General features: G+C 39.1%; 3 protein-coding genes across 4 annotated transcripts; 2 read left to right on the top strand and 1 right to left on the bottom strand.

Moving 5' to 3' along the window:
- Window positions 1-83: 83 nt before the first annotated feature.
- Window positions 84-9,186, top strand: LOC122410172 (uncharacterized). The gene is made up of 3 exons (XM_043418253.1): window positions 84-345; window positions 528-847; window positions 966-9,186. The coding sequence occupies exons 2-3, from the start codon at window positions 632-634 to the stop codon at window positions 8,115-8,117; spliced, it is 7,368 nt and encodes a 2,455-aa protein (XP_043274188.1). The 5' UTR covers window positions 84-345; window positions 528-631; the 3' UTR covers window positions 8,118-9,186.
- Window positions 9,187-9,725: 539 nt separating this feature from the next.
- On the top strand, window positions 9,726-11,149 carry LOC122410176 (putative transferase CAF17 homolog, mitochondrial). The gene has a single exon (XM_043418258.1). The coding sequence runs from the start codon at window positions 9,927-9,929 to the stop codon at window positions 11,052-11,054; it is 1,128 nt and encodes a 375-aa protein (XP_043274193.1). The 5' UTR covers window positions 9,726-9,926; the 3' UTR covers window positions 11,055-11,149.
- A 1,202-nt stretch (window positions 11,150-12,351) lies between these two features.
- On the bottom strand, window positions 12,352-16,331 carry LOC122410173 (nucleolin-like). 2 transcript variants are annotated; one of them, XM_043418254.1, is made up of 5 exons: window positions 16,206-16,254; window positions 15,888-15,934; window positions 13,579-15,048; window positions 13,022-13,353; window positions 12,352-12,936 (listed from the first exon to the last, which is right to left on the bottom strand). In XM_043418254.1, exons 3-5 carry the CDS (start codon window positions 15,014-15,016, stop codon window positions 12,697-12,699), a joined length of 2,010 nt encoding a protein of 669 aa, XP_043274189.1. In that variant the 5' UTR covers window positions 15,017-15,048; window positions 15,888-15,934; window positions 16,206-16,254; the 3' UTR covers window positions 12,352-12,696. The 2 variants fall into 2 exon arrangements, with proteins under 2 accessions (XP_043274189.1, XP_043274190.1); XM_043418255.1 differs by lacking the exon at window positions 15,888-15,934 and having other exon boundaries at window positions 16,206-16,331.
- Window positions 16,332-16,453: the final 122 nt, after the last annotated feature.

Genomic DNA, 16,453 nt, shown 5'->3' with positions numbered 1-16,453 from the left:
CACATACCACGAAGGTCGCACGGTCGCGCGTCGCGCGCAGGTCCGCAGTCAAAATAGTACCGAGGAATGTCACTAAGAGCGCTGCGAAATGAATGCTAAAAATGGCGCGTTCGCTATATCGGTTCTGTATCTGTGAATACGAGTGAATTCAGTGAAAACAGAAATATTTTTCTTGTAATTCGTTAAAACTCATTCAGCAAAAGGAATGTTTTTCGCATCAGGAAGTCAGGAATCACCAAGACGCTAAACAGTTGTGGCTAATAACTTGATACAATCTATGAAAGAACTACTGAGATAGCTACGAATTTATCGAAAACCGTGCATCGCATAAAATGTCTTCATGAGGTTAGAACGCATCAAAATATAACAATATTTCACTTTTAATCGGTCCTTCAAATCGTTAGCAATCTTTGAAACTCCACCAATTCGAATTTCTCGTTTTAAGTCGACATTAAGATGGTATCCATTTCAATTGTATAACCGTTATTGAATGGTTGTCGAATGCAACATAGATCGTTTGTTTGCAGGTATTTTTCATACAACAATGTTAATTGAGGAATTTGTAGAAAATGTAAAAAATGAGCTTTCCGCCGTTTTAATTGATAATTATTGAAAAAATCACATCCTCACCATGTTACGGCCAAGAATTCTTAGTAATTATAATGGCAAACAGCGAGATTGCAACAAAAAGGAAAAAGACATAGAGGCGATAGAACATCAGGTCGTAACGTCTCAGATGAAAAATGTCCAGCCCAATCATGCAAAATTAACAACGAATAATGATGCTGACAATAATATGGAAAAAACAAGCATGCGATTCGAAATGGGGGTATCCCTTTCCAAGGAGGTAAGGAATAGTGATGTAACGATCTAACTTCTAGTAATGTAATAATTAGTGAGAAATAAAGTTTGAGAATACAATGAAGGTCGCAATCTGTTGTGTACCAATTATTTTTTTTCTTCAGCAATCCGTCACTTGTACCGATGGAAAAATTATACAGACAACAACGCAGCATTCGATCAACGTTGTGCAGCTTACAGCCAACAGTTCAACAAAAGTTTATCAGTTAATGCCCGAATTCTCCAAAAGAGTGGGGCAAAGCACTGCAGACTCGATGATAACAGTTGGAAGCAGTGGGCAAAATTTGTCCACGAGAGTAGGAAAACCAGCCACTTCTCATTCTTCTGATAAAGTTGTAAAGTTAGCGCCACAGTCGTCAACGAGAGTAGCGCCCTTTTCACCCGATTCGTTGGAAAAAGTCGCGGAGTTGATAGCGAACCCGTCGTTAACAGTGACCCGTGCGGTACCAAACTCCACTAAGAAAATCTCTCGACGGATACAAACTTTTTCGCCCATACTATCACGAGTGTCGAGAAACTCGACACCAAGGATAACGCAAGTGCGAGGAGCCAACTCGCGAGCGGGAGTAGCAGAGTTGATTCCGGATCCTTCAACCAGGATTGTACGATTGATGTCCAATACCTGTAGACCCGTACTGGAGTTGACGCCAACGGGTTCACCAAAAATTGGTCAAACTGCACCACGTTCTCCTAAAAAAGTTCCACCGCTCATTAAATTTTCTCCAACCAGAGCCATAGGCTTGACACCTAATTCACCAACGTCGACGGTGCGACAGGTTTATAAAAAACCTTGTATAAAATCAATAGAGCAGTTGACAAAAGCGGATGGCCATAACTTTGTTATGATTTTGCCTGTTTCTGAAAAAGAGGCAACGACTGTTCAATCGCAGACGGCGAGCATGTGTGAAATAATACAAAATCCAAAGGACGTAGCGCGAGTGCAACAAGTTATTGGGATTCCACGTTCATATGGTGCTTCTGAAAATAATTTTTTGGAGAATAATTCTGCCAAATTGACAATTGTCTCGCCGCGAGTAATTAAAACAAAACGTCAGGACAGTGTGCCCAAAGAACCGTGCTCAAAGTCAAAGAATAAAGATAATATTGAGTTTACAGAGAAGCTTGCTAAAATCAATGAGATTATTTACGTCCCAGAGACGACTGAAGAAAAAATTTTAATGGAGAGTGAAAAATCCGTTGCAGACAGTAACGAAACCGATCCGCTGGAAATATTTCCACAGGTTGAAAAAGCTGACAGTAAGCAGCCTGACGCTGACACGGAATTTGTCGATGCAAAAGAATCGATGAATAAGCCCGAACCCTCCAGAAAACGGAGCAGAACTTTTGTTTCAAAGAAGAAACAGAGCAGAGCTCTCAATTTGAATAAAAAAAAAGGCAGAACTACCGGGCCGAATAGCAAAAGCAAAGAAGAAAAGATTTCAGCTCAAAAAACTGCAAGAATGATGACGAGAATGAGGAAATCAACGATTCTCATGACCAGAAGAAGAAATACCAGGCCGACCGCGAGACCGAATCAAATGAAGCCAAAAATGTCAACACTCTTGAGAATGCAAAGTCAGATAACAAAAACGCTTGCGAATTTAGGCCCGCCGGTGGAAAAAAAATGGCTAGCCCAGTGTATCATTTGCAAAGATCGATTCACCGACAAATACGAATTTCATCGTCACGCAACACTCTCGCATCCCGGCATTCGCATAGTATTTTGCGAACTTTGCAACGCTTCCTTTCGTTCCGACATCGAGCTGAAGGAGCATCGTTATTCGTATCATAAAATAACCGTTACTAAAGACGCCGAGAACAATCTGATCAAGCTCGAAGCGCCGAAGAAGCAAATTGTCAAGCGTGGACTCAAAAATGTCAAAACAGTTGCAAACGAAAGACGCGTTAAATTCGAATCTACTGCTGGGCACTCTAACGATCATTTTCCATCGCGCCCGATAATAAAAAAAGTTCCATTTTCAAACTTGAAAACAGGGAAATCGGAAGAAAATTCCCAACTACATTCAGTCGCGACTGGTCCTCGAGCAACAAAATCGCAAAATCAGACTATGAAGTCGAGATACATATACGTTGATAACGATATCGTAAACCATAAAACCATTATCAACGATGAAACATTCGTTAATGCTGAAAAGCGAAAACTGACAATACCGATCGTAAAACTTGACGGTTTGGCGCTTGAAAAATATTCGATGAAATTCGTGACGAAAGCATTGCATATTGGTTTTGCAGGCTCAAACCAACATGAAGATCTAACGGAGTCTAACAATAAACCCGCTATTACTTCAAAAGAGACGCCAAGATTGGATAATCCGAAATTGAAAAAAATGAACGGGGATCGGGAGCACCCTGTTGCTGGATCAACATTAAGAAATCGGCGAAAAGAGGTATTCAAAGATAAACAAGATGCAACGATTTCGAATGCAAATTCCCCGGCTCCGCGAAGAAGCATGAGAAGACGCAAAAAAAAAATATTCGACGACGCTTTCGAGAAATACTCGAATGACGAATTTGCGAAGACCAAACCGTCTGACGATGCTGTAGAATCACCGAAAAAAGAAAAATACCAGAAACTCGAGGATTCGACATCGGATAATTCTCGATCGAGTCAAGATTTTACGTTAATCGATATCGAGGACGAGGACAAGTCCGAAGTTGCCAAAAGCGTTGAGAAACAAAAAGTTGATGAAAAATCTGAGCCGCCATCCTCGGCTCCGACTTGCGATCAAGTTGATGCAAATCGTGTGTCTTTGAACGCTGACGATGTTGACATGGGATCAGTCAGTTCTCCAAAACAAAAAGAATCCATGCATTCGAGTGAAAAAGCCTCGGAATCGAAGCTGGCGTCAAAAGATTCAAGTCCAGAGAGACTCAACGTTAAATCGACGAGGAGATCGTCCAAACTCAAGGAATCACAATCTTTGAGAATGCGAGCTTCAAAATCCCCTGGCAGCGACGTAAATTTAATTCGAAAGCGAGCGTTGAGACTGCCACGATTCTCTTGCGATAATTTATACGACGATAATTCGTCGATCGATTCCGATGGCTCGACAAACCGTGATGCAGCACCCGACGATACCCCGAATAAACAGGACAAAAGAGCTATTGTAAATAAGAAACTGAAAGAGAAAAGATACACGCAACGGAAAGGAAAAGGAGACGATAAAAATAAGTTGTCAGAGGAAAAAATTGACGGTGAAGACAATCAGGAGAAAAAACAAAACAGCGGGGACGGAAAAAATCTGGATGAAAAATCGACTAACGACGGTGAACGGAACAGAAGTGCGAACAAAGAGGAAAAACAATCGAAACCGAAGTCAAACGTGAGTGAGAAATTAGGAAAAAAACAATCGGACGATGAGGATGAAGAACCGAAAAGAAGAATCAACGATAAAGATAAAAAACCGAAGGAAAAGATTGAAGATGAAGACGACGAGAAAGATGAAAAACCAGAGGACAAAACGAAACGATTGAGAGGTAGAGATCGCGTCAGGAGTACAAATCTTGAAAACAAAAGCAAGTGCGAACAATTAAATAACTCTGATGATCCTGATACAAGAAATCAGCCCGAATTCGACTCGAATGACGGTGACATAAAAAAATGTTTAGATGAAAAAAACGATTCTGAACTCGTGAACCAGAAAGAAATTGAAAATTCCTCGCAAACAAATTCCACAGAATCGTCGGTACAAAAAACACATTCAACCAGTAAAAAACCCCCAAGCGTCTCGAAACAAATGAGAAAAACTGAGGTTAAGATAAAAAAGGCTGATAACTTCTGTTCAGTGTGCAGAACACTGTGCGCATTGATGAAAAAAATCTGCAGTCAGGTCGGCGATAGAAATACGAATAAAATTCCAGTCAAGTGTCCACTGTGCCAACGCTACTTCATCTCAACGTTCCATCTTGAGTTGCACGTAGCCACGAACCATTTGCAATGTGAGAACGATATTCCCTGCAAAATCGCGGTAGCACCCTCCGTTGAAAAACCATCTCCGGATACTCAATCAGAAACTAAGGCAAACGTCGATATGGTCGTTGTGTGTCTTCGTTGCTCCATCAAACTAAATACAGAGAAAGAACTGACCGAGCATTTGTTCGTCAAACACCAAATTCGCTATTCGAAGGTTCAATCCCCGAACGAATTGCCCGAATATATCAGAGATTTACGAATGTCTTTACTGGGGACGAACTGTCGGAAAAAAGTGGCGACTGCGAGCAAAAGTAGCGAGAGGACCGATTTAAATTCGACATTAGAAATTGATACGAATAAATTGTCTCCGGCAACATTGGGTTGTTCTTTTTGTGATGAGAAATTCGTTGACAGTACGAAATATGTTCGTCATGTACGAGAAATCCATAACACGATCAAAGCTTCAGCGTGCCCCGATAAAAAAATAAAAACTACAAAATCTTTGAGCACCCAAGACAAGTTATGTTCAATGTCTGATGAGCCTCTTCCGAATGTTTCAGAAGCTTCAAGTACCAGTGTCAATAAATTTGAGGGAGCATTAAAAACTCAAAAGGTTGATTCACTTACGTCTGATCGCGATTACGTGCTGAAGCAACTTTTGTCCGATGACTCGAGCGACGACGAAAGGAAGAATAGTTCCAAAAACAATCGTTCTCAAAGCTCTTCGCTCGGGGGACCAGCCAAGGAGAATATTGTTCAAAAATACAAGGGTAAAAACGCTGCTGAACGTTCGTCGAGATCTCTCAGCTTTGAAAATTCTCAGAGAACATTTGGACGAACGGAAGACTTGTCGTTACGCCGACTGACTCGCGTGGACGAAAAGATTCTAAAGGATGGTGAGAACGGGAAAAATGAATCGAAAACCGAGTACGAGGATCGGTCGGAAGTATTAGTCCAGTCGGATTCGGAGGACGAGGACAACTTTGGGGAATCTGATGAACTCGAATACGATGAATTCTCTCCAATGAAGGAAAAAATAATTCCGTATCGCAACGAAAGAGAGAGAGACGATAATGTAGCAGTTTTGTTCGGGACGAACGGAGCAAGTGAAAAAGTTGTGGTTGGTTCGAAGAGACGAGCGACTCTCGCATCTTACGAAATGTCACAAATTTCAAAGGACGAGGAGACAGCAGTTCCGGTGAAAACACAGAAAACATCCGACCCCAATGAGTCCTCGGCCAAAAGTCTCGATTTGACAAAGAACGAATCTGAGAATGCTGGGATATGTGAATTGGAAGAGTCGTTAGAAATGGAAGTGGGTGAGGCCGACGAGAACAACGAAAAGTTGCCAATAGCATGTGGCAAGTGTAACAGACACTTCGCCAATCGCACATCGTTGAACGAACATTTGTTCTTCCTCCACGACGACAGTCTCAAAGACACTGTGCTTACCGACGTGCTAACACCAATCGGTGGTTCGCGAGGCTCCGAGGAGCCTGAGTCGCCTCAACGTTGGACTTGCGAGATTTGTGATCAAAATTTCAAACTGTTTCAGGCTTACAGTCGCCACAAATATTTTGTTCACGGCGACGATTCGATGGTCCACGTTTGCGACAATTGTTCCAAAGTAATAACGAACGTGACGATGGTAAACGTTCACATTTGCACGGACGTTGCCTCGTATAATTGTCGCGCTTGCAACGAAACTTTTACCAGTGGAATGTCACTGAGATTGCACAACACGGAGAAGCACATGGAAACTAATGGAGTCCACAGTTGCAACGATTGTAAAAAGAATTTTCTCACTAACGGCATGCTAGAACGTCACATCATAAGCAAACACCAATTCGTCAGACCTCATCAAACCCGAAAGGCAAGTCCCGTGCGTATGGCCAAGCCGGACTCGACGAACGACGAAGACTTTGAAAAACCAGTCGATTCGGAAAGACACTGCAATGAGGAAATCAACGAAGCTCCTACCGAAGGAAATCCCGGCGAGGACGATCATTCAATCAAGGCCGATGACACCCCTGCTCATCGACGTGGAAGATGGAGATCTTCCAGAAGCAAGAAGAAAAAGGTCATGGCGAAGCGTCCGATCGGTCAGAAAATTGGGAGTTTCTTCGAGGCGGGCAAGAAGAAGCGAGGAAGAAAGCCAAAAATCCCGGTGCCCGATGATGAGTCGTCGGCCAAAAGTTCCCAAGACGAGGATGATGACGCTTTCGAAGAACACCAGATCGTCTACAAAGACAAGTCGGTGTACGTCGATGACAGCGAGATCCAACAGTGCGCTATGTGTCAGTTGTACTGTCTTTCAAGGTCGACGCTGAGGGATCACATGACGAAAATTCACTCGATTTTCGACGAGATATGCCAGCTATGCCAGAAAATGTATCCAAACGGTAAATTAATACGGCACATGATAGAACGTCACATTACCTCGGACAACGGTGAAGTTTTGTGTGTGGGTTCAAGTTGGCGTTTAGGTGGGAACTGCAACGAAATCGACGCGGAAATATTGATGAAAATGTTGGGCATCGACAGGCTCGTTTCCCTCTGCGAATACAGGAGATACTCCGAAAAAATCGATTCCTCTTCTTATCCTTGCGTTACTTGTAAAAAACAATTTAATAACCACGAACTTTACAGATATCACTTCCTGTTGCATCACGATACTTTCTGCGCGCTTTGCAACATCGAGTTCAAGACCGGTCACGATGCTGCGAGGCATAAAATCGAAGTTCACGGATCTGTCGGACGGTACATTTGGTTCGCTGATAGAATTGTTTCAGCTTTGACTTCGACGAAAAATTTCACCAACACCACTGAGCGTATCTTCATGGAAAGAATCACGAGAGATGAAAAGGCCGGCAACGATGAAGCCGAAGAGATCGAGGACGACGAGGAAGCGATAAAACATTCGAATGCTATCCGCGTGCTCGATTCGACCGCAATGCGAGAAAAAACTATCACGGTAAATGTAAAAAATGTTTCGAGCGTCGGACAATCGATAGAACTCGATTCATCCGCTAAAACAACGTCGAGCACTTCAGGAACCTTGGTTCCAACGTTTTCGAGCGAAGGTGAAACGTTGATCGACAATGCATCCGGTGCTTCTGACAATTCCGTTCATCTCGAAGACGTCAGTTTGATAATCGTAGTTACGGACGATGATCTCGAAAGATTCAACATTACGACACGATATCCCAACATTTGGGGTCTCTCTGCAAAGATAAGTTCGACCTACAACGAGATCACACCGAAGCAGGTGAAAGAGATGCTGGAATGTCATTTCGAAAGAGAAGAAGATTTCGACTCGTAACCGGGATAAAGGGTAATAGACCATTTCTTACGAACTCGAATCGCACGTCGTTGGAAAGAAGAGAAAATATTTTTGTTATTCTTCGATGAGCATAATTTCCAGTTCGCCAACATCTTTTCGCTGGTTCTATTTTTAGCTTCAACGATAACTTCAAATAAAACAATATCATTTTTTGGCTCATTCGATACCAAATATTTTAGATACTTTATAAAAAAAAATGATTCTTTTCCAACGACTTTGAACTTGACTTTTCATCTTATTTTTATTTACGCAATTCTATTCATTAAATATATTACTCGCTCTGAGCGTTCGGATTAACTTCTGAAAGCGCAAAACCGAAATTTCACGACTCGCAATGTTTTTCGAAATATTGAATTTTTTCTGTATAATTGCAACACGTTCTGATATACTTCTATATATCTCTTGCTAACAGCGATGTCTCGATCGTGTTATCAAAATCCCAACCACCGCAAATGATTTCAATATCTCAGTAAATATTGCAAGTGACCAAATATCTTTTCAGGGGTATTGTCAAATAGAAGATGTATGCCAAATTTCATCGCAGAATTCGATTTTGGGCTTTCGGAAGTATAATGGAGCGTTCTTATCTGAAAAAAAAACCCAATTGTTATGGTTTTCAGACAATCTGATAATGAATACTTTGCGGAGCTTTATTTTGTTTCGTCAAATTTTGTCATGCAATATTTCTTTAAACAATAATGAGATCGTCAAACGATTCTTTTCACCTTAGAACAACAAAAAGTCAGTACCTTTCTTTTCAAAATATAATATGCTTACGACTACATCATATTTTGGTACGCAATAATCAATCACATTATGTTTACTTTTTTCATTAATTTCCATATCGACGGGGAAGTTTTATTACTTTTGTTTTCAATGCAGTGATTTATGAATATATATTGTACATGTACTGTCTTGAAAATTAAATTTTGGGATTTCGAAAGACTTATGTATAAGTATAATTATAATTCACGTTAGAATAATGTAAAAAAATATGTAAAGTCGATGATTGATACATTTTCATAATAAATAATCTTAAAGAAATTTATGCAAGGTCTATGCATGATTTTTAAAGCTTCCCAGAAAGTAATTTTTCGTTTTTTCGATCAAACCGTACGCTAATTTCTAAAAGCAATTCAAACGTATTGGTGACATTTGTGAAATTCCATGATTTTATTTTTTGCCCTGATTGAATTTAAATAATTTCACAATTTTTAATTTTGTCATTATTCAAATAAACAATCAGTGTATAACAAAATTAATTCACGGTCTCGAAAATATGAATTTATATTTTTTGAGAGTTTATAGGTTTTGGTCAATTTATTTGAAGAATTTTAATATTTTAATGGCCCGTAAATAGATGGTCGTTTGACTATAGTTGAAGATCTGTGAACGAACTGAATCCATAGAATCCATGCATCAAATAAATGTACACATATCGTCCACCGATAATGAACCGCAGTCACCATACAGTTTACACAGGTCAATTGTCAATATTCATCCCGTTAATTCATTTTAAAAACGGACGACGTCAATTGTGATTGCCTAATCACAAAGACCGCATCGTACAACGACGTAAGTCAAAAAAGGAACTCGTATTTCACGTAATTCAATAGTATCATAGAAATATACAACGCATAGCAAAAGTGAGGTTAGAAAAAACGTAATCTTGATGCTGAATATTCGTAGTATTTTCCTATCAGAGATTTCTGCGAATTCAGAGATGAAAGAGATTTGAAAGCAAATTTGTGGTTTGACGTTTGTGTAAAAGGAAAAAAAACAAAAACAATGGCAATTATGCCGAGATTAACGTTCCTACGATCAAATAAAATTCTCGCACCGTTGAACGTGGAAAGGTGGTCACGTGGTACTAACAAAAACTCACGCCTGAATTCAACGGGCTCGGGATCGAAAATATTGGAACATTTGGGCAATAGAAGTTTGATAAGAGTCAGAGGTGACGAGTCGTCGAATTTTTTGCAAGGTTTGATAACGAACGACATGAGACATTTCGATGATGGCGCAGCGAGTATTTATACCCTATTTTTGAATACGAAAGGTCGCGTTATGTATGAATCCATAATATACAAAACCCTCGAAAAGTCAATTTATTACATCGAATGCGACACGAGAGTAACGAACAATCTTGAAAAACATTTGAAAATGTACAAAGTTCGGCGTAAAGTTGATATCGATTCGCTTGAGAATGAAATGAAAGTATGGAGCACGTTCGATCCTCTAATATTTACGAACGACGAGACCGGAGACTTGGAAATGTCGAAATGGCAATTGGAAGGTCAAATATTTCCGTGTGGCACTTTAAGCAACAAATCTACCAAGCTCATTGACGATATTGCTATCTACGAAGACCCGAGAATTCCCGAGTTGAATTTGAGGATTTTGAGCAATGCACAAGTCGATGAAGACCAAATTGTCAAGCATTTGGGCTTCGATATTCAAAGGGGTAAAAATCACTCGAATTATCGAGAATTTCGTTACCGATTAGGCATTGGTGAAGGAATCGACGATTTGCCTGTTGGCAAAGCTCTCCCTCTCGAGGTGAATTGCGATTATATGCACGGTGTCAGTTTTCACAAAGGTTGTTACATCGGTCAAGAATTGACAGCTCGTACTCATCATACCGGAGTCGTTCGTAAACGATTAATGCCTTTGACGATCGAAAATTTCGAAGGAAAGAATTTCAATTATGACGATAATTTGCTCGACGAAGCTGGCAAAAGTGTCGGGAAATTTCGTGGCAATGAAGGCCGTTTTGGCCTTGGACTTGTGAGAATTTCTGAAGCTCTTGCAGCGCAAACTATCAACATTTCTGGTTCTCGGGTTACTGTTATTAAACCTAGGTGGTGGCCCAAAGAATCTCAACAGGATCAAGTCTCTGCTGATACTAGAAAATGAAATTTACACTTGTCTCTAATCAAATTCTGTCAAGAAATATTGAATTGTATTATTTATCGATTACGTATTTAATAATAGAACGTAGTGAGAATTTACACCATGTTTTTGTTGATTCATTGTATGGAAAAATCCCTTTCACAATTCAAAAGAATTGACAGCGATTTTGGAAACTTTGTAAACGTATACTTCGAAAAAAGTGATTTAGAGAAATGATGAAGCCATTTTTTGAATAAAATATTGTTTAGCAAGTGAATAATTTTTCATTGTTACGTGAATGGATATGGATAAGTTGGATTTGCATAGAAATTTTCCAGAAATGTTTTTATTACAAGTACATTAGAAAATTGTGGAGTTTTAGTATTTCAGATCAAAAATTTCTCAGGCATTGAATCATGGGTTTTTCGTGTGTCATCTTCAAAATTTCACAAAGATGTAGATAATAGACAAATTTTTTACAACCAAAAAGAAATATAGTTTTTTTCCAGTCCCATCATCATTCGTACAGAAGTCTTGATTTCCCCAGATTTTCATGGAGCTTCCAAGTAGTGCAAATTACTAAGATATCATTGCCCAAAAATCATGTTGAATACTCGATCGAAAGATTCAATTTTATCGTAGAATCGAAAATAAAGTTGTTCGACTTCACATTGTTCCGCAATTGAGAGCACAGCTAATGAATGAAATTTCATGATTCTCTCTCCATGATAAACAAAAAAATGAAGAATATGAAATTCGCTGAGTAAGAAAGATCAAGTACTGAAATGATTAGTTTCCCATGAAGATGGGAAAATTAATTTTCTGCAATACACGATTGAAGTCTGTATTTTGTACCTTTTTTTTCCAACTATGCACAGGATGGCGGCTTCTACGAGTAAAGCAGCGATCGACGATTCTCAAACTTGTTCCAAGGAATCCGACGACGCCACGACAGGCGAAGAATCGAAGAAACCAGTACCTAGACCAAAATTTAAATGTGCATTCTGCCCACTGGAGGAGCATTACGATTACAAAGGTCAAAAGCCACCCTTCGCTAAGCAGATATATTTTTCGGAAGAATGTTTCGTGATGAAAGATCCGTGGAGTCCGCTGAACAGAGGTCAAGTTTTAGTGATCGGTGGCGATTGCAGTATTTGCAACAAATCTATCTGTCTCGGCTGCAGTATTTTTTATGCCAAAAGATTTTGTCGCGAATGCGCCAATGAAAACATCCAAAGTTTTCCCTCGCAATTGCACACGAAGATAAAAAATTTGATAAGTGGGGAAAAAACTTGAGAGAAAATATTGTAAACAATAAAAGTTCATTACGCGTTCCTTTTTTTAATTCTCTAGTACATTTGCGCATGTTTTTTTTATAATATATCATTACCATCTACATCTAATGTGATAAACGTGTTATATACATTCGTCTTTTTAATGGATGAATTAAAAAAAAATGGAATTTTCAATGAGGAAAGTCGATGATGCATAAAAACTCAGCAAGCAAGTTCGAACCAAGTACGGAATTGAATTCTTGGTGACACACATGGCTCAACGTTACGGTTATATCGACGTGTTATACCATAAATATTTGACGTAGCTAAAAACGATAAAAGAAAAAACAAAAAAAAAGAATAGAGAAACTTAATGAAAATTAGAAACATTTTCAATTCGTCGATGGTTTTTTCGGCTTGGCGAGCAACTTCGCGGCTATTTGCTTTTTCTTTTTCGAAGTCTTGTCCTGTTTTTCTTTCTTATTTTTGGTACCGCCGGTTTGACCTTGGAATTTTTGCGGACTGTTGTCGCTCTTCGGACTGGCCGAGGCTGCTTTTGCTCTCTGTTTGTCACCTTGAGAACGTTTGTTGCTTTTTTTCTTGCGTCTCTCCGCATTCAAACTGTTGTGGGTCTGGAATTTCCATTTTTCAAAGGTTAACTTCAAATTTTTGAAAATCGACGTTCAAAACTTGGGAGATATTTTAAAAAGCACTCACCGCACGCTCTACTCCTTCGGAGTTCTCGGTTTTCACTTTTTTCGGTGAATCGTTCGATTCGCTTTCCGATTGATGCTTCCTTTTGCCACCTTTTTCGGGACTTTGCTGCTGCTTCTTCGACGCCTCTCGAGAAGTGCAAGCTGTGACGCGAACTTTTCGATTGCTGATTTCAGTACCATCTAGACTCAAAGCGAGCACAGCACCGTCCGAAGTTTCGAAATTTATGTAACCAAATCCACGTCCGAGACCCGACTGACGATGTCGGATGATGCGAACTGATTCAATTCTTCCGCAACCTTTGAAAGCTTCCCATAACTCGTTGTCTTCGACAGCTGTGAAAATATAAATCAAATCACAAATATTAAATAATCAAATTCGTACGTGGTAACGAATTGATGAATTATTTCAACAATTTCAAAAAATCTGAGGAAGAAAACATCATAAAACGTATGAAATTTATGTCAATTTCGGGCTATGTTGTATTTTCCGAAATTTTCGCGACTCTTCAGAGTGCCAAGATTTCGACGCGATAATTAAACAATAAAAATGTTACTTACTGAAGGGCAAATTTCCCAGAAATACCGATTTCTTTTTATCTCCTGCACTGGGCCTCTGTGAGCGATCGACTCTCAAGTAATTGCCTTGGAACATTTTCCCATTCACGGCAAGAGCTTTCTGGACAGACTCTTCATCCTTGTAGACTATGAAGGCACATATGTTGCCGCTTTTCCGATGGAATTTCTTCTTGATCGCAGCAACTTTCAATGACATTTTTGGATCTTCAGGTATTATTCCTCTGAGTCTAATAGATTGGATGGGACCAAATTTCTTGAATTCTTTAGCCAAAACTTGAACTTTGACGTCCTTTGGAAGGTTGCCTACAAAAATGGTTCTTTTGTCCTGTTCAGCTTTCTCTTCAGGAGTTTGCTTAGGAGATTCGGAGGTGGATTTCTTTTCTTTCTTGTTCTTATTCTTGGATTCTGGAACCTCTTCGTTATCTTCTTCATCACTGATGTCCTCGTCTTCATCTTCGTCATCATCTGCTTCAAAGTCATTATCGTCGGAGTCATCAGCCAGAGAAGTTCCAAGGAGATCAGTGAGGCCAGGCATCGATTCGTCATCTTCGTCGTCATCATCATCATCGTCATTTTCGTCCTCATCCTCTTCATCATCATCATCATCGGTGGATGTGACGTTTGACGAGTTGAGAGATTGATCAACCATTTCATCATCAGATTCCTCCTCCTCATCATCATCATCATCATCGTCGTCATCGTCGTCATCATCTTCGGAATTTTCCAAGCCTACAAAATCTTCATCTCCAGATTCGTCTTTAATTGAATCACCAAGAAGAGCTGACAATCCAAGCACCGGTTTATCATCATCCTCATCATCCTCATCGTCCTCATCTTCTTCATCATCCTCATCGTCTTCATCATCTTCTTCGTCTGATTGTTCCGATTCTTGTTTCACTTTTCCCACACCTCTAAACATCTTGACTCCTTTGTTTTCAGCAGTCGTCACATCAAAATCAGTATCAGATTCGTCAGTGGCGTCGGGTAAAGTTGTTTTTAGAACATCTGGCACAGCATCCTCATCAGACGAATCATCGTCATCTTCTTCGTCTTCTTGGCCACTGACTATTTCAGTGATGCTGATTCCTTCATTGAAATCTTCGTCAGAATCTTCTTCTTCCTCTTTTTGCTTTTTCTCATCTTTTGAAGACGTTTTGTTACTCCCATTGTCCTTTGGTGATTTTGGGGATTTTGGCGACTTAGGAGATTTTGGTAATTTCATCCCTCCATTACTGTTTTGAGGTGAAATTTGCTTCCCATTCGATTTTGAAGGGGTTCCATTGATCAAATGAACTTTGCCTGTCGGTGTGTTTTTAAATTTCTGCTGTTTTTTTTTCTGGATCGATCCATCCTTTGAATGATGTAAACTACTCTTGGAATTGTTTAGTTGTTGTTTGTTAGCTACCTTTGATTTTGTCATCGTAGCTGATGTTTTTTCAACTTTGTGATTATCTGCAATAGAAGATCAGAAGATAGAACAAATGATTGAGCGTTCATTTGTTTCGTTGATATTTAAGAGGAGCTTCAGTAAATCTTTTCAATTATCAAAGTTTGTATCAACTATAGAAATACTTCAAGTAAGCACTATTAATGACAAGTCATAGAAAATGTACAGGTATTGCACTGTCAGGGACTAAAAGCAAAAAAAAAAGATTCAACTACATAAATTTTTGTCTATGTTAATCAAAGTCATTGTCATTCAATCCAATTTTACAAATAGAAACGAATGACATTTAATTGTCGATTTGTGATTATTGTACAAAGTATTGGAAAAAAAATGGTTGCTTCTATGTATCCCATTCAAATATTTTTCTCAAACGTTTGTGCAGATAATTTGCTGTAGCTTAGAAACGTCCTTATACAGTGACCTGATAATCAAAGTAACGTTAGTTTTAACAATTTAGAAGATGACTAATCTGGTCAGCAACACTGTCGAGGGAACTCAACTTTTGGCACTTTGGGAATTTGGCATTCATAAGTTTCATAAGTTTTCCAAACAGTTGAGACAAAAAATTTTATAATAATTTAGGGTTCAGATTTTTCAAGAATTTTACAGAAGACTGTGTTGTCAAATATTTCTGGTAATGAAAAAAATGGAAGGAACATTAATTTTACTGTAATATGGAAGAAAGTTTAGTAGGCCAAGTTTTTCCAAGTCTCTAATCGAAAAAAATTATTTTTTTACAATTATCGAAAAGGGTTATGCTTCATTTACATAGAATGATTGTAGCGTATAAATCAAATTGCGATTAAATAATTGGTATATCCGACCTTTTTTTTATTTCACTTACATGTACAGAGAAAATTTCGTGGAAATGGTTTGCATATCCAACTATAACTTTAGAAGAAATATATATGGTGAATTCGATTTTGTTCGGTGAATTTCTGTAATCAATTCTGTATCGTTGACGATCAATCGAACATGTATGTAAAACAATAATGAATTTACGACGGTTGAAAAAATAGCAAATGGGCGAGCAGGTTAGAGTACCCACGTGGATTAAAAATGAATTATCGATATATATTAGCTTTGAACGATTTAGGTTGCTCGAATTTCTTGAAATTTCCCGTATATTCTTGATCAGAGTGGAAAATGCATGCCTTCTTACCCAGACGAGCAGTTGTATCACGAATAAGAACTCGATCTCAATGCCGGCTTTTGTGGTTCTGTCTCCAGGCTCCGGGCTTCCAGATGAGATGAGAAAAAAAAAATACGTTAGTACGTTAGAGAAGGGCAGCGCGCGAAATGCTTTATTAGCGGTAACCGGATGTAGAATACAATGTTGATCAACAAACAATTGAGCTTACACTAAAAATTAACTGAACGTTCACATAAAAATATTGTGTTAGTTTTCTA

Source organism: Venturia canescens, chromosome 4, assembly GCF_019457755.1.
Source record: "Venturia canescens isolate UGA chromosome 4, ASM1945775v1, whole genome shotgun sequence".
In the NCBI taxonomy this organism is placed as follows: Eukaryota; Metazoa; Arthropoda; class Insecta; order Hymenoptera; family Ichneumonidae; genus Venturia; species Venturia canescens.
Note: the sequence above shows the minus strand (reverse complement) of the source record. Positions and strands in the feature narration are given on the sequence as shown.

Bases quoted from the DNA above. Each gene is read 5' to 3' on its own strand.
- LOC122410172 (XM_043418253.1), top strand. From the start codon at position 632: ATGTTACGGCCAAGAATTCTTAGTAATTATAATGGCAAACAGCGAGAT. The intron at 848-965 runs GTAAGGAATAGT...TTTTTTCTTCAG, and splicing joins GGGTATCCCTTTCCAAGGAG to CAATCCGTCACTTGTACCGA.
- LOC122410176 (XM_043418258.1), top strand. From the start codon at position 9,927: ATGGCAATTATGCCGAGATTAACGTTCCTACGATCAAATAAAATTCTC.
- LOC122410173 (XM_043418255.1), bottom strand. From the start codon at position 15,016: ATGACAAAATCAAAGGTAGCTAACAAACAACAACTAAACAATTCCAAG. The intron at 13,354-13,578 runs GTAAGTAACATT...ATATTTTCACAG, and splicing joins TCTGGGAAATTTGCCCTTCA to CTGTCGAAGACAACGAGTTA. The intron at 12,937-13,021 runs GTGAGTGCTTTT...TGGAAATTCCAG, and splicing joins CCGAAGGAGTAGAGCGTGCG to ACCCACAACAGTTTGAATGC.